Here is a 27,596-nt window from a genome sequence, read left to right as displayed (position 1 = left end):
ATGTATTTTCAACGTAATAATTTCATGTTTCCAAGATGAACGTGATGAAAACATGTATGGTTTGCATGAATCGCAACAACTTCACATTTATTAGATTCATTCATGTTGAGATAAACTGAGACAAAGGGATTAGTTTATATATGATTCCCACTCCAGAGCAGAAGGTGGCGCTATAACCACCAATAAACTGGATACCAACTAATGTAAAAGAGACAAAAATCTATCTACTTTTAAATGTTCACGGTTGTAAAGATGTGAAACGACAAACACGGCTTGAACAATAAGGCATGCTACATTCTTGACAGCTCCTTGACACTTCCATGGATGTATTAAGAGAACTCTGCCAGATTCTGCGTTTTATTTTTGACCGCGATCTGGCGGGAAAGTTTTTTCACTGCATCCTGTGTGCACTCGCGATATTTGGGCGTAACCGTAAACTTAACCATCATCATCGCGAGAGAGGATCGTTGAGACAAGCAAGACCGTTGGCGAAAGTTGGAGGAGGTAAGCAGAAAACATTGTCATCTAACTGCTAGTCCATCAGCGATATTGTGGTAACGTTGATAGTTAATTTGTTATTTAGTGTTATTTTGTATCTCACTTAAAAAGGCCGAATGAGCCGATGAACATGCTAAAGCTAACGTCGTTAACTAGCTAGTCTGTAACTGCCAGTTAGGGAGATGGTTAAAATATAGGATATCAGGATTGAAAACTAAATGACGGTAGCATTACCCTGGGAAAGTTAAACGAAAAGTGTGCTACCCAGGCGCTTATAGGTCAGTAATATCAGCTCCTTTTACAAAGGAATGTTGCGCTGTTATTCGGCTGCGTCACGTAAATTAGCTGTCAAGCTAGCTGCCATGCGGAGCTGACTGCCACTGTGGTTTTCGCTCGGCAGTTAATGTTACGTGACGGGTGCCGCTCTGCCAGTGTCGGTAGTCGCACTCTCCGTCTCTCCGCTAGCTCTCCTTGCTCAGCATAGTTATGTTCGGCTCTGTGTCACTGCACCCCCGGGCCAGTAACATACATGCTGCCTTCACTGCAGTGACAACGAGCCGGCTGAAAATCGGCAACGTTTCCTTACTATTCCTCGATTTTTAATATTGATGTCCACGCATTTTCAGTAATAATGTTGTCAGGCACTTAATAATAATACGTGTGCATGTCAGTGGCAAAAACAAGCACTTCAACTTTGAGTAATATAGGACAATGTAACAATTCAGTAGGTACCGAGCCCCGGTATTAATCAAAGGAGTCCCGGGAATTAATTATTAAAGGTGGTACCTTTAAGCTCCAATGTTATCAGTCTTTGTATCGGTACTGGAGACATTTAAAACATATGTTATATGTATTACGCTACACAAACATTATTTTGCAGTTTTAGTTTTGCCAACTCCGTTTTTAATACGCAAAAAGACTGCAAAATGCGATCTTTTCAATCCAGCGTCTGTGTGCGAGGGGGCGGGGCAGTTTACAGACGCGGCTGCTACATGCAGTGTGCACACACACACACACACACACACACACACACACACACACACACACACACACACACAAGGGCTGCACGGTTTTGAAAAAAACTGACATTGCGGTTTTTTTCCCCCTGCGGTATATATTGCGTTTTTTTGTGACCAACTTTTTATTGTTGTTTTTATTTTTTGCCCTCACAAAAGGGATTCATACAGATACAAATTATATAGACAATACAAAAAGAAAAAGAAAAGACAAAGAAAAAATATAGGGAATCCCTTTCCCATGCCACCCCGTCCCTCCCTCTTCCCACCCATCTTGCCATTTCGCAGAAAATCCTACCTGATGTTTTTTAGCAATCGTCTGAGTTCATCTATATATTATTTATATTATAGCATAACAATTTAGCCACATAAGATACGTGTGTGTTAGAGATGTTAAGATTCACCGATTCGCATCGGTGCACCGGCATAAACGTTCAAGATGCGAGTGCACCGGTTGAAAGAGTGCACATCGGCTACAGTTTGGGTTGAACTCGCGATGCATCGATTGCGTAGCGTCTTTGCATCGGTAAAAAAACGATTCATTCATATAAAATCTCCTTATCTTGTCAACGTTCAGCAGAGACGACCTTTGATATTTGCTTCGCCACTACGGAGAACGAGAGTCTCAGTTATCAACACACACGGAAGTTGAGGAGAAAGAGAAACACAGCGCACCGAAAAATACCTACAAATCAAACGTTTGGCAACACTTTGGATTGTTCAAGAAAGACGGTGTAATAGTCATTTATGCTATATAGTTGACCGCAGGTCATGGGGAGTAATAAGGTATCCGTAGACCTTTATATGAGGTATCTTTATTACTTAACAGGTCTACAGCCATGATACATAGATCCGTCCTAGATGCGGACTTGCATACACACAGTATCACTCCGCAGCCGCACCCCATCAGTAACGTCCTGATGGTATATGTGCGCGGCACTATTACTACAGACGGTCAACTTGAAAAATCACTCGCAAATTGTTAACGATGCCGAGCCACTTTAAAGTACACAAGTAGTACGAGGAACTTGGCGACGCACATAAAGAGGCGACATGGGGTCTGCGGCTGAAAAGAGAAACCTGAAAGTGAGACATGAGTTAAATCACTCAGTGAGGTGTTCTGTCAGAGAGAGGTGTTTAGCTTACAGCAGCCTGTGACGGCCAATAATAATTTAAATGTCTTCCTTACTGTAAGCAGTTATGAAATACCTGTTTGTGAAAGGTTATTTGTTTTCTTTATTGTTCAGATAGAAACCACTGCTTTCTGCTCACTGGTGAGTTAGCCTCTGAGTGTTAAGCACATCAGGCTGGCAGCTGTATGGGCATTGCTCTATGGTAGCTGTTATTTGCACATTGTTAATCATGAGCAATGCATCCTTACATTGTTTAACTGTGAGGTGTTATACAATTGTACTCTGGAGAGCTTTTAAAGGTAAAAAAAATAAACGGCATGATGGGATGTGCAGTACCAAATATGTAAAGCACTTTTTTGTTAATGTATGATTTGCTGCATATAAGGAATAAAACAAAAATCCTCTGTCGTACCATATTGAAGTATCATTATTTTTGCATCGTGTTGAATCGCATCGTATCGCCCCGAATCGCATAATGTTGAATCAAATCGTATCGAACTGTATCGCAACAGGGGTGAATCGTATCGTATCGCATCGCCTGGTGTTTCAAAGGTATCGTTAATGTATCGTATCGTGGCAACGTATCGAGATGCGCATCGCATCGGCCTCAGTGATGGAGATGCACATCCCTAGTGTGTGTGTGTGTGTGTGTGTGTGTGTGTGTGTGTAGTTTGAAATTAGCTGCCTTCAACAATGAATTGCTTATAAAATGTAACATTTATGAAACTGATTAAAATTAAGAAAACTGTTGCATTTCAGGACAGGATGTTAAGCACTCCTGAAAAAGATAGCATTACTCTGTTACACTTCCCTGAATAAAGGTTATTTAAAAAAAAAAAACACTCGATACAGACACATCTTAGTAAATAAAGCGTGGGCGGGGGTAGCTTACCAACTGCAAGATGAAGTCTGTGGCCAAAGCACTGCAGCCTGGTCCACTCGTTCAGGGAGGCAGTGTTAAATATGTTCTTTATTCTCGCGTCCAGGAGAGAAGCTTTAAAATGAGACTAAATGGAGTCTCTGAAAAGATTCAAATGGGATACTTTAATTAAAAAAGGCGCGGTAGTGTTACAGACAGAATATTGTTCCGGCAGAAAACGGCTGTGATCTGGCTCTCCTGAGCAAGAAGAGAAGAGAATGGATCTCTCCTCCGGCGCTGTTATATATCCTCTGCTGGCTCCTCCCCGCCAGCCGGCTCACCTCGTCTCCAATGTCCGTTATTGCATTTAAACAGAGGATAGGTTTTTTTCACATTCAATATATGCTTAACACGCCGTTTCTCCTCATATTCTCTTTCATCACTTTTCATTTAACACATTCTAAACGCTGTAATCAATACTCTAAACAATACTTCTCGGCTCGTTTGGTTTCCGGTCATTCCGGATGTTGTCACATGCTACTCTCGTCTGTAAACAATAATGTATTCAAATAAACTGTACTTTCATTTAATATTCAACATGGTAGTATCTCGACATCTATCGTTGTAGTGTTAAATCAGTAGGTTTCGGTTTTCACCACACCACGTCATTTCGCTTCTCAATTCACCTCTTTAGGAATTCGTATATTAGCCACATGCTAAATGCTAACCGTAGATGAAGGATTTTCAGAATAAAAGCTTAACTGCTTGTGCACAAGAATTTCTGTTTTTTCAGTATAAAAGAGCGTTTAAACTGACGGTATGTTTAAGCTACATTATACCATCAAAACATTGATTTTAATTTCTAACAGTCCCTCCTTACACACCTAAAAGGTGTGTATAATACTGAAATCAATGAGTTCTTCATCTGAACTTTGCATATTACATATCTCATATTAACAAACATACAAAAAAATGGAATGGTTTTACAGCCGGCTTTACAAAAATACAAAATAAATTCTTGTCTATGTTCAAACATAAAAGTTTTCCCTTGTGCATAACTTCTAGTGTTTACATTCAATATCATTCTTCAAAATAGCAGCAATGGCTTGGTATCAGAACATTTCTTCGTCCCTCCTTTCACAGAAACCGTTCTCATACCACGCTCAGTGTTAAGGCACTTGTTTTTACAAAGTGAAAAGAAACAAACCATTTTAAAATAGCAATGATTTTTACAACATGAGATCCACCATATTAGAATAGTATAAAGTAATAAAGAATAAAATAAAATATCTTGGATTGGCAAAGTAAATTGAAAAATAAAAATAAACTATCTTGGAATAGTGTAAAGTAAATTGAAATGGATTCTCATCTCCGAACATCCATATCATTTAAACTAACTCATCATTGTCATCCACATCTGTATACGGGGTGGGTCGTCTTGTTCTGCTAGCATTTGTAACTGTCTCCTCCTGAGAAATTTACCCTCCCTCCTTTCATATCATTTAAGGTATGAAAGTAATATGTTCTCTAGAAGGGGCCGTTGTACGTTCTACTCTGGGGTACGGGATTCTAGACAGTCATTTCTGGGAGAAGATTTTGGTCAGTTACAACAGTTGTAGAGTTTCATCACTTAAAAGTTCCTACTCAGTACCTTTGGGTGGTCTGTTCTAATGCAGTGATAAAGTCCCTGAAATGGTGTGAAAACTTGTGGAATATCAATAACTCATTATACAAATTTATTTTCAATTCTGGTCTACTTAAATAGCTATGCTAACCCCTTTTACAGTGTGTGGAACCTTGGGTGCCCGAGCATGTGATAATTACTCCCTCCTTTAACAAGGATTTTAAAAACAGAAGTCATTTCATTAATGGTTTGTAGTTTAATTCAGGAATTTACATTAATGGCAGATATGTTTCTCCTTTAAATAACATCTCTAAATGTCAGGTCATCTGGTGAATGGATGACCTTTAGGAGCTGGTGGCACTTGTCTTTTAAAACTCATACTCTGGTGCCGTGCGCTCCCTCTGAAGCTGCAAGTAAGATTTAAAACATCTGCAGGGTGGGTTGAGCGACCCCTTCTCCCTAAACGATGTTTGTTGTAACAAATATGCACCATCACAATGAGTGCTCCAAGGCCCTGCATGTATTGCTCCCAACTACATTAGTTTTAAAAAAATTAAACTTTGCTTTCGCTCTTTGCCCAGTGTCATTTTAAAACTCGACATCTTGGACGAAAAACAAATGTTATTTCCACCTTAATCTTCCCTCTTGAGGTAATAACCATGCTACAATGGAGAAATCAATACTCTAGATTGGAATACCATCTTTGGCTTGGTACTAGCTCTACCTTTAACATTTTCCATACAAATAAAGATTTGTCTGCTTTTATAGAGTGGTTACTAAAACCATCCCTTTAAACTGTAGGTCTATACTGTAACAAATTAAATCTTCCCCAAATTCACACATGAATAAAAAACTCTTAAAGAATAATTTGTTCATATGATGAAAAGATTGAATAATATGTTCTACCCTCAGTGTGTTTTTAGGGTTATTTAATAGTTTCCTCTTTTTTCTTTATGAATTCACCAATTGATTAATTCATGGCTAATAAATCTTTTTCTTTACGTATTTCTCGTTGGTGAATAAGTGTGTTTATGTGTAAACTCACAAACTCCCGTTTTCCTTCTCTCCCCCTCGGGTTGTCAAGCCACGACCCCCTCACATTCTGCCAGACCATGCCAACTCCTCCGTTCTTTCCTCTCCTCCGTCCACCTTCTCCTCAGTCCATCTGCTCTTGGATCCTTCCGCTGTAACTCTTTTCAGTGTCCCATCTGCTTTGCTTTTCATCTCCTCCTTTACAGTCTCTACTGGTTGCTTGGAGGGCGTATTCCGCTCTCATGTCCCACACTCTGCTCTTGTGCCCAAATCTTGTGGCTCAGCTTGGAACTTCATGTCCTGTGGGGGACCGATGAGAGTGTGCCTTTTTATGTCACCTGGTTTTGGTTCTGGATGCCTCAGGTGGAGATAGTTCTGGATGCAGCGTTGGAGTTGTTGGTTCAGCTCTGGTTCTCTGTCTGTTCTATGGAGGAGGAGGAGTCTTCCGTGGTGAGGTCTTTTGTCTGCTTGGACGATGGGGTCGTAGCGTTCTGACAGGTGGAGAGAGAGAGAGAGAGAGATCTCGGGACGCATTATCTATAGTTAATTCTAACACACTGAGGTAAAATAAATCCAACCTTTTCCACTCTATTTTCCTAATCTTACTATCCATCTTAGTTGTTAAATGTCATCTAAACACAATTCATGTCTACTAATAATTTTACCATATCCCTAAACATTGCCTTCACCCACTGTAACATGTTTACTCCAATTAACTCTTTCAGGAAACCATTTTCTTCTATAAATTTAAATACCTACATGTTTCAAGCACCACATATTTCACACACTATAAAAGAACGTCTCCATATTTTCTCCATCACTTTAAATCTCACTGTTATTTAGAACCGTAGTAACTTTTGTGACTGGACATATCTGCAATGTCGCCACTATCTGCTGGGGAATCTTGTTCATAGAGTTTGTACGTACAAAGCTGTACTTGTGGGTTAGTAGCCTGTGTCTAACAATCATTTTCAATAATTGTGCTCAGGTCACCGATCGGTTGTTCATAGCTTAACAGGGGGTGTTTCTGGTACGGACTAAAACATGGATCCAGTGTATTTAGAGATTCCCCTAATCTGTAAATCCCCATCACTTACATATCCCAATCACTTAAACCCATCTCATCATTTGATACAAGAACTGCATATAAGGGGGTGAATCATCTTGATTATAACCGCCTCTTGTTTGGGACCGAGTATTTCTAACTCCTCCTCTTGTTGCTCAGCTGATCTTTTGGCTCTGGGGATAAGTGAAAGTCTCTGAAACCCAGCTGGAGTCTTGTTAGTGATGTGGGCATTCTATGAGTGAACTAATGGATCCATGTCTTACATAATATTGTACTCCCCTTCCAACCAGAAAGGTGCCAAGTGTAATGAGCACAATCAACAATGCTATTCTGACTCTTATCCCTAGGGGACCCCACAATTGGTTTGGCTTTGTTCTTGTCATCATCTCTATTTTATCCCTGGTTGTGTCCGTTACAGAATTTAAATAATGAGTACAAAAATAACATAACAAATTGGACTCTTTTTACAGATGTAAAACAAAAAATAGGTTTTCACATTAATGTACAACCTATAAAAATCTATAGACAATTTGTCTTTTGAGCTGTTTCTATCTTTATCTTATTTCTATTTATTGTTTTGTTCCAGCTCTGCCAAATCAGTCCTAACTCCCAATAATGTTCTGGAAGTTGCCAGTGAAGGGTGACAATGTGTGAGGTGGTGTCAATTTGCTCCTTTTTCTTTACCTTTAAACCGGAGCGCGTTTGAAGTTCGTTACAACTTTTCACGCTTCCGTCCACCGGGGATCAGCCCACTGTCTTTTGTGAACTTTCACCCTCACCCAATCACCTGGCCGAACAGGAGTCTCTTCTGATGTCTCCTCTGGTATCTCTGTAGTTTTCCTAGCCTGCTGTGTAGACAAAACTTGCATAATATTACTCAGAGTTCTGACATATTCATCCACTTCTATTTGTCTAATATCTAAAACTGGACCACTCCCTCCTTGGAGAAGGCCCGAGCTTCGGCATACCTCTTGTTGACTACATGTTATTATTTATTAACTACGTCACTGAAATCAACATATCTGTATAATCATGACACTCCCTCCTTTGAGCATAAAATGCTCAATTAATATTGCAATGATTACCCTATTCTGAACAGGACATGTAAAACCCATGACGTTGCATTAAATAAATATAACTTCTCCGTGTACCCACAAGGGGTACAAAAATATCGTATGATTTATGGTTTTCTGATGGTATAAATGCATATTCACTAAAAAAAAAATCAGCAATTAGCACTTCTAATAGTTTACTTGTTTCAATAATGGCTTTTGTAATGGTATTATGCATCATCGTTGCTGCGAAAAACAATACCCCTGGTGTCGCTAATGCTTCTCAATAATTCTAGGATTAGAGGATTGGTTGACACTGCTGAACTAACATATGATAAAATAATATTTCTCCAAACTGGAGGGAAAATATGAACTATTCTCACAGAGAGTGACCTGCATGAAGGGCTGGTGCCCCTCACTCAAATGAGATATTGCCTTACGCACAACACTATAAATCAGTAAAGTTACTCAAGAATAAATAAATAAAGACTGATTCTTGAAACTGTTGTAAAAACCCTACAACTTCTTCATCCAAGCTCTCAATCAGTGTTATGTTATTTAATCTGCAGCTCACGCCTTAAAACAGATACTTCATACCGATTATAAAATTGTGTTTATGAGAAAAATGTAATCTGACTCCATAAATCAAATAATTGTTTGATTAAAAACTGCACTTCTGGCTAACAATAAATGAAGTTCCCCTTTAAACACAGCCCCGGTCTTCTGACGGGGTCCATCTATGTACTGGCTGGAAAATGTTGGGCCAGTCTCCGTCGCTCCGTCACTGTTCTCCCGCTAACAGTCACTCTCTAGTTCAGCTGGGTTCTTGTTGACTTCTTCACTGGTTTGAGACAAGCGACCCTATCGGACACCTCCCTTTGTAGCCAGACTTCACCACAGCAGAATCGAGTTTCTGTTTTCAGGTCTGGACAGCTTCACGTCAGGTGTATCGCCGCCCCTTGCATATTTTGGGTGGAAGCCCGTCTTCTTTACCTCACTAGTTGTGTGGACACAATAGTTTTCTGTGTGGGGGAACAACATCACTCGTAATGTATTTTCCTTCTCATAATTACAAAAATAGTCTGCTAAATGTTCTACTCTGCTACTTCTAATCTGTGGATGCTCTGTGTAAATGCAATATTCTACTCACTATCTTTTAAATAACATTCAACCTCTCCCTCCTGTGGTGACATATGTGGCTCTATGTAGCTGGATTTCCAAATACTCTAGTGCTGAAGATGCATCACCTGATGGTCTGGTCCTCTAAGCTTCCTCATTGTTGTGGTTGATACCAGGCTGTCTGCGGCATTTGGTTCATGTTTGGAAATTCTGTACGTCTTTGACATCTCTGGGTTGCTTGGTATTTCATATCATGGTAAATGAGATGTTGTCTCCATTCTTCAATGGGTATAGCGTCTAATGCCACCACATCTCCCAGGCTTGCCTGCACTGATTGGGGAAGGGCGTTAATGACCGCGTTCTTCCACAGCATTACGACAGACGGTGAAACGTCATGTCGTTCTCCAGTGGAGTCCTCCCACACTCCTTCACATCTCTTCAGGAAGGCATACATGTCTTCCCCCGGTTCTTTTCTCAGGCTGTTGAGGGCATGTAAACTCCGTGTTGTTGGGTAGATGTGACGAATAGCAGCCCAATAATTCGACCTGATGTAGTTGAATGGAGTGTCATCTGGGTCATTTGTGCAATTGGCCTCGGAATCTATTGCTCTCACTTCAAGTCGTCTTTCAATACGTCCGAGCAGGGCCCTCATGTCTCCCAAGCACAGGTGGTCCTGGGCTGTGTATCTCTTCAGATCATTCACCCACTTCTGACCTCCTTTCGTGAGTGGAGGTAGCTTTGACACTAATGCTTCCATGTCCCTGTGAGTCCATGATTTGTATTGAAATCCTCCTCTTCCAGCCGCTATCAATGGCATGGAGGTATATGCACCGGTTCTTCGTTGTTCTTGTTCTCTCCGTTGTCTATCTGCCATCATGTCCTGGAATCTTACATCTTCTTGTCGTCTTTCCGCCAGAAGTTGTTGGTTTTTATCTTCCTCCCTTTGTCTTTCTGCAACAATGTCATTATGGGCTTCAACTGACTTTCGTCTCTCTTCAATAATGTCATTATGGGCTTCAACTGCCTTTCGTCTCTCTTCCATTCCTCTGTTGAGTTCCTTTTCCATTATTCTGCCGAGTTCTTCCACATGTAAGCTGTTTGTCAATCCTTGGCTGGCATCTTCCAGATGGAATACCAGACTTGCAACCATAGCTTTTCTTTTTTCAGCTCTGTTCATAGCAATGTTTACAGGTCCATACCAAGAGGGTTGTCCGGCTTTGATCCATGCGTTTTCCTGTTGTAGATATTCAGCATTCTCATGTTCAACTCCAGCTTTTCTATGGGCTTCCGTTGGTCCAGGTTGATCATCTGCTGGAATCAATCCTCTCGTTTGCCACTGTTCTAACAGTTTCTCCATTTGGTTCCATGTCCTCTGTCTTTTACTTGAAACTGTTAAAGCATCGGATCTTAAAGGGTAAAAATCAGATCCGATTTAACAGTTGCAGATGCAGTTGAGCCTGGCCCTGCGTCTAGTCTCAACTTAGTTTGTTTTGGTGACATGTTCTCTAATTATTTATGAACTTATCAAAGATGAAGCACTAATCTTCTGACTAGCACCTTCGTTGCTGTTCGTCCGAACTTTAACTTTTTTTTTTTTTTTTTTTTTTTTTTTCTTGCTCAAGGTTTTATTATTTTTATAGATTTTTTTTTTTTAAGTTTAAGGTAAAATATTAATAAAGTTAATTAATATATAAAAAATATGCAAAATTAAAATATGAAATGTTAAAATAAAGTTGTACCGTGTATGGTTTTGACTTTGAAATATAAATTTGGTTCAAATTCACAATGTTATGGTGTTTCCGCTATTTGGGTTATAATTCTGTACTACCACCAGAGTGCTCTATTTTAAATTCCAGCTTAATCCACTAGAGAATAGCTGTTTCAAAACTGACTCGTTTTTAACAAGGAGAAACTTAGTTTCCTCAAAAATATCTTTAAAATAGGAAGAACATTACACTATGGTTAAACAACACAGCACATAAACGCCAAAACACATTTGCAAAGAAGAATATTCACAAAACCGCCAATACACATTTACCAGCAGAAGTACTTCCAATAGTTCTAACTCTAACAAGAAGTATGATGTTGGATCTCAAGATGGAATGCCTAGCCTCAGTGTGTTAAAGCAAACAGAGTACTTCAATTAGCATTTCATGAAATGGCGACTGCCGTGTGGCTCACCGTGAACATGAGGTCAAGACAAGATGGCAACTGGTTTTCCAACCTTTGACCTGAAGAACAAAGGGATTTGAGAAAACACCTGGAGTTGAAATTGGTGAGGTGATATTTTGTCTAGTAAATTCAACACACAACACTGTAGTTTAAAATAACATTTCTATTTAGTTTACAATGATAAATGGGCCTCATACCCTTACGTCATAGCCCTCTACCCATGTACGTAAATGTTTTGACTTTAAGAGCCAGTATGGTCATCTCTTCTGTTTAAACACGCTATTTATGGGACAAATAGGACGCTATCCAAACACAATCAGAAGAATATCGTCTATCTAACGCACGAATGTCGCACTTCCTGCCGTAATCCACAACGCAATGTCTTGAAAAACAGAAATAAAGTAACGACTGAAAGCTTCAAACTCCTCAGGCCTTTTCCTTGAAAAAGGACTTTTTTAAAACAGCCTCACACTGTTGTTACACAAAACACTCACTCCAATAACCTTAGCTTCAAACTTTGGCTGTGTCTTTGCCTCAAGCAGTCCCGACTGCTTAATGGCCTAAAACCATTCACGTAAAACGTAAAACGCAACAAAAGACACATATAGTGATTGGCCTCTAGCCGACATGTAATAACAGACAAACGAATAGCATGCAGGGTTAAATAGAAAAAAAGAAATTGAACTCACCCTGCCTGTAACAAAGCAACGCCACGTGGTAGGATACCAATGTTTATCAATTTAGGCTTGTTTTAACTTAAATTGCACATCTATTTTCAGGATCCGCTGGCCGCCGTCAAACACACAGAACTAACATTGTCCTACATTAACTATTGAAGAATCCGATATAACAGGTTTCTCCTTACCTAGTTGATTTGAGCTCTCTGTGTGTTGAACGGATGCCAGCGGGTCCAGCAAGCAGCCTGCTGTAGTCTCTCCCGGTTTTGCGAGATCCCGGCTAGCTCGCCAATTGTTAAATATGTTCTTTATTCTCGCGTCCAGGAGAGAAGCTTTAAAATGAGACTAAATGGAGTCTCTGAAAAGATTCAAATGGGATACTTTAATTAAAAAAGGCGCGGTAGTGTTACAGACAGAATATTGTTCCGGCAGAAAACAGCTGTGATCTGGCTCTCCTGAGCAAGAAGAGAAGAGAATGGATCTCTCCTCCGGCGCTGTTATATATCCTCTGCTGGCTCCTCCCCGCCAGCCGGCTCACCTCGTCTCCAATGTCCGTTATTGCATTTAAACAGACGATAGGTTCTTTTCACATTCAATATATGCTTAACACGCCGTTTCTCCTCATATTCTCTTTCATCACTTTTCATTTAACACATTCTAAACGCTGTAATCAATACTCTAAACAATACTTCTCGGCTCGTTTGGTTTCCGGTCATTCCGGATGTTGTCACATGCTACTCTCGTCTGTAAACAATAATGTATTCAAATAAACTGTACTTTCATTTAATATTCAACATGGTAGTATCTCGACATCTATCGTTGTAGTGTTAAATCAGTAGGTTTCGGTTTTCACCACAACACGTCATTTCGCTTCTCAATTCACCTCTTTAGGAATTCGTATATTAGCCACATGCTAAATGCTAACCGTAGATGAAGGATTTTCAGAATAAAAGCTTAACTGCTTGTGCACAAGAATTTCTGGTTTTTCAGTATAAAAGAGCATTTAAACTGACGGTATGTTTAAGCTACATTATACCATCAAAACATTGATTTTAATTTCTAACAGCAGCCTTCACCATATTTGCAGCATTGTCTGTTGTTGTACAGACTTGACGTGTCTCATCCAGGCCCCAAGCAGCAACCGCTTCTTTCAGCCCCGCTGCGATGTTCTCACTTGTGTGATTTTCTGGGAAAGATGCCGTTTGCAAACAGCGACTTTTCAGTTCGAAGTCCTCTTCAATAAAGTGCACCGTCAGGCTTATGTACGGCTCCATTGTCCGGCTGGACCACAAGTCCGTTGTAACAGCATAGTATTCCACTTTTGACAGCTCTGTTTCAAGTTTTGCCCTGCATTTCTCGTACAGGTCGGGAATGGCGACTTCAGAAAAATAGGTGCGTGACGGTATAACGTACCGCTTAGCGGATCATTTTCTTAAAACCCTCTTTGGTAACGGTGTAAATTGGTACCATGTCTTTTGCCAGGTGAAATGTTATGGCATCTGTGATGTCTTTATGCCGTTTTGAATCTCTCTCGTATGGTGTAACACCAGCAAAGGCATCTGAAATAGTTTTTTGCTTTCGCTGTGGGAGGCATTCAGATCTGACTCTGCACTCGTCATATAGAGATTTGTGGTGTCTATTCAAATGGGCAAGTACATTCGACGTGTTGCCTCGGGCTGCCGAAACAACTGCATGGCACTGTCTACAAAGTACCTTTGTTTGGTCAACATCAAGCTTTTTGTAACCAAAATAATCCCAGATGGCAGATGTTGCTTTTCTTTTTCAAATTAAATCTTCATTCTCGTCCTCCTGTGCCGCGCTCATTTTTTACCGTGTTTTCGATCCTCTGCAAACTAGCGGGGCGGGGCCTGCTGTGATGCAGAGCCTGCATGTCACTCACTCAAGGACCCCTTACATGAGAGCTGCGCAAGTTTTCCTTTTCTAGAAAGCAGCAAAAATAATTGTAACATGACGTGTTTGAGTTAATGTACCTACTTAATATCGCAGTTCCAAATTTTAATTTTAATTTTAATTTTTTTAATATATTTTTTTACATTATAAAACATTTATAAAACCGCACGTCCCTGCGGTGTGAAAACCGCGCATGGGCATACCGCGGTTATCGCCATGACACGGTATATCGTTCAGCCCTAACACACACACACACTCACACACACGGACGGCAGAGAGCAATTTGTCTAAACATCTTGCAAAAGTACACCACACTCAGACAGAAATGCACCGTTTTCTTTTTTAGTAGCTATATAGCCCCCTCCACGAGTAACGTTTCCACTTCAGGTATTATGTAAGCAAGCAGCAACACACGGAGTTAACATAATTATACAAACATGGGTTAATGATTAGAGGTAACTGAGTTATTTATTTTGTTAAAGTTTCAGCTATAAAACAACCATGGTGCTGTTTCTTTTGATGTGAAATATTATTTATATATTTTTAATAAAAAGCAATGTTAATTCTGTTTACAGTTCTGTCATCACATTATTTAATGTGATTTGTTAATTCAGTTTTAAAGCTTAGCACTTAGGCTGGATCCATGTCTTTTTAAATTGAAGAACTCGGTTGAATTGGTTTGGATATGACTAAGTAATTTGTCAACTTCTGTCTGATAAGAGGACTGATAAGGTTCGGTGTAAAAAAAGCAGATGTCATGATGAGTCTTAATTTACAGCAATATTGCGAGTTCTCTGTGTAACTTAACTTTCATGTATGTTGATTGGTCTCTCTCAATTTTTCACAGCAATTTGTGACTGCAAAAGTTCCTGTGGCTGCTGTCCGGCTGCAAGAGTGTCCTGTCTAACCGTACCTGTGTCTGCAATCCAACTTCATCAGTGACTGCAGGTAAAAGGTGTCACCTGCCATTCTCAAGTTCAAGATTGAAATGTTATTTTTATTTTTTGCTGGTGATTTTGTTTTGGTGGGCAAATGTGGAGGTGTAAGGAGTGTAGTGAATCTCTTTCTGTTAGATATGAGTTACTAAAGCATTTTAGACTACAGCACCGGCATAGGCAACGCTATCCATGCCCACACATAAACTGCCCATGTACATTTAAGACATGGAATGCTTTGCACATTCATTTAAATAGAACCCATCCCAAACAAAACTCTCAGGAGCAGCTGGAATTGTCAATATTCAGTTGTCATTTGTGCACTTCAAGCGCTCTTCCTACGGAGAGGGATTATTTTGTACACATTGGAACTCATTTTAAGAGTCATGAGACTGTTCCTTGTATGTTTGTGGGTTGCAGTTTTGAAACAAATATATACGCAACATTTCACTCTCATAAAAACAGGAAACACAAACCGCATACGTTGAAAGATTTCAAGCCAGGTGTAGTTAGAACCACTCTAGTTGCACAAGAATCCTCTGATAATCCTGAGGAATACGCACATAATCAAGATGACTCTGCAGTTGAAGTACACAGTACTTGTTCAAGTAGTGATGTGGATGTAACTCAGAACTCTTCCAAAGTAATTGAGAAAAACTTTGCTGCATCGTTGCTCAAGTTAGAGCATTTTGCACATGTGCCGGGTAAACAAATTGATGAGTTTTTGGAAGAACTGCTTTACTTAAGTTCAGCAACGTTGCCCCACTCCATTAACATTCTTGAAGGTGTATTTCAGAAACATAGTCCCACAACTGATAAGTCTGTGATAACAGAAGTAGCCACTGCTCTCTGCGCATCAAACCCCTTGCTCAAAGCCATAGGGAAAGGTGGTCCCCTAAGGACATCTTATCTCCGCAATCAGTATTACAAAGACAGCTTTAATGTTGTAGAACCCATTGAGTACATACTTGATGCCAAGGAAAAAATGAGTTTTCAGTATGTGCTTGTACTCAAGTCTTTGCAGCAGCTCTTTCAGAGGAAATATGTTGTAGACAAGGTAGTTGAAAACCACAGAGTGCAGCAGAGTAATAGGGGGACTGGTGAACAACAGATTTACAAATCTTCCCAGGATGGTTCACACTTCAAGGAAAACGGTTTTCTATCAGGGGATGACTTAAGAATTTTGTTGACTATATACATAGATGACTTTGAGATTTGCAATCCTCTGGGTACTTCTCGCAAGAAGCATAAGCTTTGTGGAATCTACTGGACTTTGAGTAATTTGCCTCCAGGCTCACATTCGTCACTATCCTCGATTTACCTGGCGGTCTTGTGTAAAACTGATGATGTGAAGAAGTATGGTTATGACCGTGTCTTACATCCTCTTCTTCAAGATATGATAACTCAAGAACAAGTTGGTGTTTTCATTCCATTGCTTGGCAGATGTCTCAAAGGCACCATTCAGGTTGTTGCGGCAGACAACCTGGGAGCTCACAGTATAGCTGGTTTCAATGAGAGCTTTTCTGGTGGATATATCTGCCGATTTTGCACAGCAACAAGTACAGACATTCAAACAAAAGAGGTAAAGTCAGGTGCATTCAGTCTAAGGACAAAAGAACTCCATGACTCATGTGAAATCAGCGCAGGAGAATGGGGCAAGCTGTTTTGGGGTGAAAAGACATTGTTCCATCACTCAATCTCTTGACCACTTCAGTATTCACACGGGTTATCCTCCAGATATTATGCATGATATTTTTGAGGGGTTAGTGCCAGTAGAGCTTGCACGTTGTTTGGCATTGCTGATATCTAAGAAATATTTCAATCTTGAAACCCTCAACAAATCTATCCTCCAGTTCCCTTATAAGTGGGCAGACAAAACAAACAGGCCACATGTGATCCCACACACATTTTCTAAAAGAAAAACAATAGGTGGGAATGCCCATGAAAATTGGGCTCTGTTGAGACTACTCCCATTCATAATTGGGCATCTGGTGCCTGAGGGTGAAATTGCATGGCAAATACTGTTAGACTTAAAAGACATTGCAGAGCTTGTGGTTGCGCCAACACAAACAGATGAGTCAATTGCCTATCTTGAGGGCAAGATTTCAGAGCACAGACAAAAGTACCAAGCACTCTTCCCTGATGTGCGACTGCTACCAAAGCATCATTATCTGGAGCACTATCCACAACTGATCAGGATGTTTGGTCCTCTTGTGGGCCTCTGGACCATGCGTTTTGAGGCCAAGCACAGTTTTTTTTAACCGGTTGCGCGATACACCAATTGCTTTAAAAATGTGCCCCTCTCGCTAGCTACTAAGCATCAGCTAATAAAAGGTTCTGTGTAACATGTAGACTAATTTTCTCATCCCTCTTTCACAGACGGCCGTGGCATGGCTACTCCAGTGAAGCTCAGAATCATTTTAGGAGAAAACAGTTCCCAGAGATTGATCCTTCCAGATGGGATTCGAGAGTCTGTCACTGAACTCACACAGCAAATTAAGAGGCAGTGTGGAATAGAAGGGGAATTCAGGCTCCAATTCATGGATGCTGAGTTTGGGAATGAATTCACCAACTTGCTGTCAACATCAGATGTCCAGGACAGAAGTTCCATCAAGGTCATCTTTACATCAGTTGCACCTGCACAGCCTGTTGGCTCCCTGCCCCCTCCCTACTCAGCTGCTGCCACTTCCCGCTGTCTAAATGACTCCTCATCTCTCTCATCTGGAAGCTCCGTCAATACTGACATACTGTCGTCTCCTGAGTCCACGTCAAGATAATCTGGATGGCCCCCTGTCTTCATTGTGCCCCGGTTCTCTTATGACACTGAACTACAGCTGGACAGGGCCAACGCTACTTTCAAAACGGATGGAACATTGTTGAGTCCTGACAACAAACTTAAATCTGCCATTCTTGATGGCTTAGCTGAGAAGATTATAGAGTACAAAGTCTACCTCTCTGACAGTGAGTTTGAGGAGGTAGCAAAAGCTCTTGTCTCATCACATCCATGTTTGAAAGAACCCGGTTCTTTCACTGGATATGGCGGATGGAAGACGAGCTTGAAATATAAACTTGCTAACTACCGAACAAAGCTTAGGCGGCTTGGATGCCCCGAAGTTGTAGTGAATGCCCTAAAACACAAACCTGATGGCAAATGCAGTCCTGGCTATGGTGTGAAAAAGCCGAAAAAAGCAGAGGTGAATTACTGCCCCACCTACCCGGGGAAACGGCAGAGACGCTTGAAAAGTTAAGAGTGACCCTCCTCTCAGAAGTAATGCAAAGGAATAATGAGGACAAGGTGGCAACATTGATGGAAAAGACCTTTGCATGCAGAAGGCAAGAGGTTGTTCGGCAGGCACCAATGATAGCCGATTTCAAAACCAGGCGGCCGGCTCTCTTCAATGTGCGTGAGGTAAGTGAATGAATGTGTGAAGGAACGTCCCCTTTTTACTTTTATTGGGATATATATAGTAGACAATGAATGCTTACGGACTGCACAGTATGTGCCATATAAAAGACATATTGACAAATTCTGAATTTTGTATGTACAGTGGCATTTGTATGCAGGAATCATATACATAAATACATGATTTATGCAATTGCATGTCTTAAACGGACTGAACTGCTAAATCAAACCTGTAAACAGTGACATCAAAATAGCCAATCGTGAGTTTTGTGGGTTTTGTTTTTTTGTTGTAGGTGAATGCAGAATTGAAAAGAATCACAACAATTAATTTGCAATCCAAGTTCTTCTCTTCGCTGGATATTAACTCTACAAGCCTGATCGACGTGTATACCAAGAAAGGTGGAGTTCAAGGGAAGAAGATCAAAAGCATCATGCTTCCCATAACCCAGGTATGAAAACAATGTAAAGGTGACAAATAAACTGTAGGAGCTGTACAAAGTCTAGGATGTTCCGTGAATAGCATAGCATCCGGAGCATTATGTTTTCGATATTTTTTTGACACTTAGCACCACATCCATTCCCCCAGTGGGGGTCATTGTATCAGAGTGAGCGGCATACTATTATGAAGGCCTAAAATAACGCACTACAAAGCTGTCCCTGACAGCAGTCTTTCATGGAAATGGCAGATTTTCCTACCCCAATGGTCACTGAGTGTACTGTAGGGCTGCAGCTATCAATTATTTTAGTAATCGAGTATTCTATCAATTATTCCATTGATTAATCGAGTAATTGGAAACACATTACCTTTTTAAAGCAAAAGTATTTCTTCAATAAAAAGCTATTTTAAATATTCAAAATAAGACAGGTCTCCTCAAATGAACAACTAATTGTTTTCCTTTTTTATAAAAATGTATTGCTTAAATTGCATAGTATATTATCTGTCCAAACTAAACCCATTTAATTAAAGTGTAATATTACATTCAGGGTTTTAAAGAAAACATTTGTGAAACGGTGAAACCCAGTCTGCTTGTTGTTCTTAATGGGCTTTTTTATTGTATGTTTTCTGATCTGCATACTTAGACTGACAGCATTGACGTGAGACGCGAATGCATCCTCAAAGGTCTTTTGTGTCTACTTCAACGAAGATCCAGAGAAGCTGGTGAAGGAATACATGGTATGTTGATTTACCTTTTTTATCTTCACAAAGAGGAGGATGATCATAGTTGGAATGGATTGTGTTTCCTCTAAAACTAACCCTTAGGGCAATAGAGAACCGCAGTGACGCGTCGTAAAACCCGGAAGTAAACTTCTTCCGGTTCCTTCTTGAAAAACCAATGCAAATTCTACATAGGATTTTGGAAAATAGCTCGAAATAAGATCTGTGGTTGACACACATTTAAGAGAGAGATCACGTTTTGTTCAGCCGGATAATCTCCACATGTCAACCCTACTTTTATCATTTCTGAATCATAAATCTAGTCGCCAAAAGCGAAATGCTAACGTTATACTATAAACGAACTACAAGCCAGTACAGCAGCAGGGTCGCACGACTTCAACGTCACGCCAACTCAAGATCGTTTCAACTGACTTGCACTGAAACTGCACTTTGAACACTTTAAATTAAATATATTAACATTTTAAACTGTATACCCCGGTTATCTAGGCCCTTTTTGTTTTGTTTAATGTACACCACGTTTATCTAGGCCCTTTTTTTTTGTTTTATGTATGTCACACTGTGGGAAACGATATTTCGATATTTCTGGATGTATAACACATGTAGAATGTTTGACAATAAAGCTGAATTTGACTTTCGCGTGCTTGCATATTTTAACAAAACTTTTCATTTTAGCCACACTGAATTTAACTAGAAGTCATGGCTGTGTCAATTAACAGTCTGATATCGTTTTACAAAGATGACAAGAGTTTAGATAGAGGAGAGAACTACTACAAGTCAGGACACGTAACAGTGCAGCCCAGATGAAGGTGTGCTTACCGGTGTTGTAGGGGCTAGCATGAGGGACAAGGTTTATAGTGTCGGTGAGTAGTGATAGCAAGAGTACCGTTAACCTAGAGTTAATTTATTCACATTAATTCCCATCAACAAATCAATTGTATGTGTCACATGAAATCTTTATTAGGCAAGGCAAGTTTATTTATATAGCACTTTTCAACACAAGGCAACTCAAAGTGCTTTACAAAAAATAAAAGACATTAAGAAAATGGCATTTAAAATCAGTCATTAAAAAGAAAAGCTAATAAAATAAACATTAAAAGAAAAAATACATGGATAAAAGTTACAGTGCAGTTTAAGATATGAATAGTTCAATTAAAAGCAGCGACAAAAAGAAAAGTCTTCAGCCTGGATTTAAAAGTAGTAAGAGTTGCAGCGGACCTGCAGGTTTCTGGGAGTTTGTTCCAGATATTTGGAGCATAATAACTGAACGCTGCTTTACCATGTTTAGTTCTGACTCTGGGGACAGAAAGCTGACCAGTCCCTGAAGACCTGAGAGATCTGGATGGTTCATCATTTAGCAGGAGGTCAGAAATGCATTTTGGTCCTAAACCATTCAGTGCTTTATAAACAGCAGCAGTATTTTGAAATCTATTCTTTGACACACAGGAAGCCAGTGTAAAGACTTCAGAACAGGAGTGATGTGATCCACTTTCTTAGTGTTAGTGAGGACTCGAGCAGCGGTGCTCTGAATCAGCTGCAGCTTTCTAATAGATTTTTTAGTGAGACCTGTGAAGACACCATTGCAGTAGTCCAGTCTACTGAAGATAAAAGCATGGACATGTTTTTCCAAATCCTGCTGTGACATTAGTCTTTTAATCCTAGATATGTTCTTTAGGTGATAGTAAGCTGATTTAGTAACTGTTTTAATGTGACTGTTGAAACCAATAACTAATTTAACCCGCTGACAAGAGAGCCCACCTCTGAAGATCGTGACTGGCTGAGGGACAGACTCGGGGGCAGGTTCTCAGGAATTTCTTGGCTTCTCTCCCCCGAGCCAGAAGAGGAACACTACAGCTTGGAAACACTTACTGTTCCTGAAATTATCAAATATGTTGGGCATCAGGGACCTGAGGCAATTGTGGCAAGCATGGCATTGTCTGAAGAGCAACAGAGGGCAATTCAGGTGGCTACCACTGGTCAGCGAACCAACCCAAACTGGCATTTGTTCAGGAAAGTAAGGTTGACTGCCAGCAACTTTGGAGCTGTCCTGAGGTCAAAGCGTGTGACTGCTTCCCTTATTGCCAGGGTGCTAGGGCAACAACAGGCCCTTGATGGTGTTTTGTCTGTACAGTGGGGGACTATGAATGAATGTGAGGGCGTCAGGGCATTCACCACTGCAACCCAGATGCAGGTCCATGAGTCAGATTTGTGGCTCTCCCTATCAGGATTGTTGGGGGCATCTCCAGATGGTCTGGTAGGGTCTTCCGCTGTGCTGGAGGTAAAGTGTCCCTACGGAGCCAGGGAAATGACAATTAGTGAAGCATTGCAAATCAAGGGCTTCTGTGTCAGTAAGGAAGGAGAAACATTCAGCCTGTGTGAGGAACATCCTTACTGGCACCAAGTGCAAGGTCAGCTTCACCTCACTGCAAGGAAGAAGAAATAAAAAAATTGTGAATTGTTTTTAATTTACATTTACTCGCCTTTGCAATGTTGTGGTTGTTAGAGTGTTAGGTTTCCTGTCAGCTCGTCTGTTGGGAAGATATAAAATATTAGTTTCATGGAAGTCACACCGTCACATATACTGTAAGAGCATTAAGACATACAGTACATAGGCTAAAACAAAACATCTAAAGATATAACCTTGCACTTTGATAAGTCTCGTGAACATTTTCAATATTTTGACATTTTTATAGATGAAAATTGAACTAAAGAAATAAATGGTAGATTAATCCATATTGAAAATAGGTGTCAGCTGCTACACTAATTATAATAGTTATATTTCTTAATTAATTAAGATAAGATATTACTGCATTGATCCCAATTTGGGAAATGTTTGTGTTGCAGCAGCATAACAAGAAAAACAAAATATAAGTTATTATATATACAAAAGTATGTGAGGGATGGAATATTAAATTGAATATAAATGTAAAATGTACATGTGATTTTACGTCCAAGAGAAGCTATGGAGCAGAGAGTTCTCTGCCAGCCAGAGGTGATTTGTTATTAGGTCAATATGTCAAACTGATTTCCCTGACTACAATCTTTAGTTACATGGTGAAACGTTATGCTGCTTGTACTAATTAGACTTATCATATAAGCAACACAGGTTTTAATAGGATGTATTCATTATCTTTACTTATGTTGCGGTCTTTTCAGCAGCGCCATCTCTAAAACGGCGATACAGTCACTACCCATCATTTACATTTCACCGTGACATGGACAAAAATGTAACGTCAGCTTACCTCATGGCACGAATCCAGACTCTCCTTTGGAAAACATTGGCCGGGAAATGATAGAACAAGCACGTTTCATGCGAAGACCTGTGGCTGTAACCCGGAGCAAAGCAACAAACCATTGCGTAGCTAACTAGTAGCGCTAGCTTTAGCTAACGTTAACTAACGAAACGAACTGCCGAGTAAAATTGGAAAACACTGGTAATTAATTATTCTATAATTTGTAAAACTACTGTGTTAAAAACGACAATTTCAAAAATACAGATTCTAATGGTCAGATATAGATATACAGATACTAAAGATAGGCAGGTACTTGCTTTCAAGCAGAACACATGGGAAAACAAACTTAGCGGGAGTGTTTACGTGTTCTGCGTAATGACGTACAACGGCCTCGACAATGTCTGTAGTCCTATTCAGCCACTCGGTAACAACCATAGTTTTTCAGATACGTAAACTCTTCAAAAATCCCCAGTGGGGTCACTGCTGATGTATTTAATGTCGTAGAACAAAACGTGACTTATCTCTTAAATTTGTGTCAACCACAGACCTTATTTCGAGCTATTTTCCAAAACCCTATGGAAAAAATGCATTGCTTTTTGAGGAAGGAACCGGAAGTGCTAAAAATGCTAACTTACTTCCTGGTTTTACGACGCGTCACTGCGGTTCTCTATGTTGCCTTTTACATTTTGATGATGTGTTAAGGCTTTTTGGAAACAGTGTTTTTTCTTTTTTTTCTATTTGAAAAACCCAAACTACATAAAGCTCGATATGACACATTATAGAAATGGGATGTAATGCACATCAGTGAAAATCACTCTCCTTCTTATTTGTTTTTTCACAGAGCATTGACAACAGCAGTCAAACGGCAATGGCAGAGACAGTCTTCGGAATATTTGTCATTCGACACGAAGGTGCAGAGCCTGGGGATGACCCCGAGAACGTTGGGATCATTCTGGAGGGGGTCGAAGTGCTGGATGATTTGGGAAACGTATCTTTTGCGGTGGCGATGATGTTTTCTCTCGTGTATGCTCTAAACTTAAGCTACCCTCCAGAGCTGAAGTTTACATTTGAAGCACTGCAGAAAATAATGATGGAGCTAGATGGAAACAGACTATCCAACAAAAGGACAAGTCCTCAAAACATTGCTTTCCCGTGCCTAATGTCACTGTTTGGGATCGCCTCATGTTCCAAACACGCAGCCATCAGAGAATCGGTGACTCACCTTGACAGAAATGTTGATTATATGCAAGAAGTATAAAAGTAAGCATTCAAAGTTGGCTGTAGCATGGTTACGTGGACCTCACTGAGCAGAGGGCTGTGCGAGGAGGCAGATGTTACCATGTTGCCTTAATTGGTCTACTGTTGAAACATTTTAATATTTGGGAAGAAACTTAATTTTTTCAAGCATCTTTCAGTGTATAGCATTGTTTACCTTTGCCTATTTTGGGAAATATATATTCACTGTTATATTTGATAACATTTGTCAGTGTAAAGCATTGTTTACCTTTGCCTATTTTGGGAAATATATATTCACTGTTATATTTGATAACATCTGTCAGCGTAAAGCATTGTTTACCTTTGCCTATTTTGTGAAATATATATTCACTGTTATATTTAATAACATCTGTCAGCGTAAAGCATTGTCAGGGTGTCCGCGGGGTCTTAAAAAGTATTAAAAGTTGATAAATCAATTTAGCGAAAATTAAGGCTATTAAAAAGTATTAAACGGTATTTTCCAAGGTATTAAGAAGGTTCACAGCAACGACAACATGAAACACCCTTTAATTTACTGAAACGACATGTCGGGAAACCCCCCAAGGCGGCCCCATGCATAGCGCGCCGTAAAATGCTGCTTATTATTTTAAGTTTCGTTGCCTTGCTCCGCTCTGTGTGTGGGGGGGGGGCAACTAAACGACTACGGTAACGGGTCCCAAGGTGGGTAGACCGGCATACGCAACGCTCTGGGGGTCCAACGGCTCCATGTGGAAGCCCTGGCCTATATGATCATTTTCTGATAACGATGAAATAGCCCGCCTCCCTCTCCCCACGTCTCCTGTTGCTGCTGGGCTGTCAGAAGAGGGGGAGGAAAAGAGAGGCAGTCACCGTTTATTAAATATTATTATATTATTATAGAGAGGCGAAGTCACGCCCATCTACTTCCGGTCCATGGGACCCCGGAAGCGAAAAATTATACATTGAATTCAATGGAGAGAGAAAACGTATCTTTTGATCCCGTTTGAATTGTGCCACGAACTACACATATGATGTTTGTCAATCTTAAACAATCATTTCCATGTCAAAAAAGTCACATTTTGTCGTAATACTGTTGGAATATAAGACTATGAAAAATACGCGACTACAAAGACTACAAATCCCAAATCCCATTCTGGGTCGCGCATGTGATGTCACAGGCGATAATGCTCCGAGTGGTTGCGACTCGTAATTAAAGCGAAGAAGAAGATTTCATAACTGATTTATTCCCTCCAATAAATATAAGAGATTGCTCCAATAAATTCACTTTTACAAGATGCCTGTGTGCTTTGTATCATGTTGTAATCACAAAAGTGATCATACCACTTGCTCGTTCTATCGCTTCCCCTCTTATGAAAGGACCAGGAGTCGCTGGATCAGACATATCAGGTAATATCATAGGTAATATACATGTTGTGCATGGAACATAGTCAAGTTAGCTACCTAGCTAGTAGCGACGAGTAGCGAGCACGTTAGTTAGCATTACATTACTTAGCCTTGTCATTTTTAGTAGCCTTACCATTAAGTTATTATTTTATTACATGAAGTACACCAAAATGTTAAACAGTAAGAGTAGTCATCATGGTAAGTATTTCGTGAAACATTTGAAGAGTGGCCTACTGCGCCCTCCACCGGGTGCTAAGGAAGCAGTTCAGGGAGAGTCGAAGGAAGGCAGGCAGGCAGGGAGCTTTGCATGACATTCTTCTGGACATGTGTCATTGTGATGACAGTGAGGGTGAGTCAATCTGTTGGTTGGAAAGACAGTAGTTGAGTGATTACTGAGAGAAAATTATTAAAAGAGATAATTATTCAGTGTTGTTACTTTAAAGTGTTGTTACTGACCTTTTTCTCTTTTATTTTCTTTACCTCACCTGTAACTGCTGAGACCCTGAGGAACATGCACACTGGACTGACCTGCTCTGGCAACCTGATTTCCACTGTACGTAATAGTATTTGGTTATGGTATATTATTTATATACATCAAAGGCACAATGCACCCCCCAGTGAGACACATGTATTGAGTGTGATATTTTGCATAGGTCATGTGAAATCATCTTTACATACTAGAAAACTGTAGGAGCAGCAACTTGTTTTGAAATTGAATTTTTAATATCCGATAATAAAGTTGATCTGTTTTCTTTATTCTTCTCTCTTCCCAGCTCCATCCATCACCGTTCTCTGTTCCTGCAGGTCCTGCTTGCTAATAAATGCTTTATTTTTTTACACAGTTACAAATAAAGTCAATGTATTGTATGACATGAAGTTGTGCTTCATTCTGAGTCAATAATAAATTCATTCTGCCTTCAACTGCAAAATGATTGTGGACTGCACTGACATCCATGTAGCTGCCCCCCAGTAAGATGAACCAAGCAAAGCTGACACTCAACATACAGCTGTGCTCTTAAGTTGACATGAAGAATTTGTGAAATATTGGTCATTATTTGGAAAAAATGACTGACGATGCAAAAAACTTTTTTTATTTAGGAACAGTGGTCAGGTGAAGCATTTATCACCACATATGTGTCACACTTAAAAGGCCAAACACACTGGCCAAACACACCTCGTTTACAACTCCCCAGTTGACAGCCATGACTCCGTCTAAATTGTACCCCCCAAGCACCCTCTTCATGAGGGACGCGCATGGAGTGGATGAAAGTCCCGACCTCAGCACAGCACCAAAATTGCTGGCTGTCAACCTGCCCTGCCTGTGTAGCTGCCACTGAGGATTTGTCCGCTGTCCTACGGTGGCTGTCTGGATGGCAGCTTGCTGGTCTCTGCTCAGTCGCATTGAGGCAAGAATTGCCTCAAGCCCCCGACCCCCACGCTCCTTCACCAGCTTCGGCACGTTGAAAATGGCCTGATGTTGAGGCTGCAGCTCTGGCTCAGGTGACAAAAGCCATGCCATGCCACGCTGCGCCCCTCAGTGGAGACCTGAACAAGTCTACTTCCTCAGTGGCGATGTCTCTGGCCAGTGGGTTGTATGTCTCCTCTTGCTGTTGGTAGAGTTGAGACACCGGCTGGACTACTTTTGAAGTGCCAGGCTTCCTCCACTGGCACTCAACTTCTGTGGAGCTGATCTGCCACATGGCAAATATTGCCAATGCTGCAGCGTGGCTGCATTTGTACATCCCCCGTGCACAACCACAGACAGCGCTCTGCATCACGCCATCCTCTCCCATGTAGATCTGTACAAATAAAGTAAGTACCATGTTTGTTAACATGCTATAATAGATTGAATGAGCAATACAAGGATGGTCCAGATCTGGGGGTGGGAGGGTTTATTTTTCCATAGTTTTGTCCTCTTGTCTGATTGTTGTTGTTTGTTTTTTCTGAATTTTTTGTAATTTGTGTTGTATTGGTTGTGATTGTACATTGTATTTTTTTTAATGTGTATTACATTTTTGAAAAACATTTGATCAACAAAAAAGGATTTGGTCAGGG

The 27,596-nt window shown here is 40.3% G+C and overlaps 1 protein-coding gene across 3 annotated transcripts; it reads left to right on the top strand.

The window, feature by feature from the left end:
* Positions 1-349: 349 nt before the first annotated feature.
* On the top strand, positions 350-27,596 carry LOC307038286 (uncharacterized protein). 3 transcript variants are annotated; one of them, XR_013807937.1, is made up of 7 exons: positions 350-504; positions 15,007-15,107; positions 17,474-18,503; positions 18,791-18,946; positions 19,578-19,671; positions 23,746-26,094; positions 26,315-27,596. XR_013807937.1 is itself a non-coding variant. In XM_079679675.1 (6 exons), exons 3-6 carry the CDS (start codon positions 18,246-18,248, stop codon positions 23,751-23,753), a joined length of 516 nt encoding a protein of 171 aa, XP_079535801.1. In that variant the 5' UTR covers positions 350-504; positions 15,007-15,107; positions 17,474-18,245; the 3' UTR covers positions 23,754-27,596. The 3 variants fall into 3 exon arrangements, 1 of the variants encoding a protein (XP_079535801.1); XR_013807938.1 differs by lacking the exon at positions 350-504 and adding an exon at positions 13,613-13,640; XM_079679675.1 differs by having other exon boundaries at positions 23,746-27,596.

The sequence above is a fragment of the Notothenia rossii genome, assembly GCF_949606895.1.
Source record: "Notothenia rossii genome assembly, chromosome: 1".
NCBI lineage: Eukaryota > Metazoa > Chordata > Actinopteri > Perciformes > Nototheniidae > Notothenia > Notothenia rossii.
The sequence above is the reverse complement of the archived record's forward strand: the minus strand, read 5'-3'. Positions and strand labels throughout refer to the sequence as shown.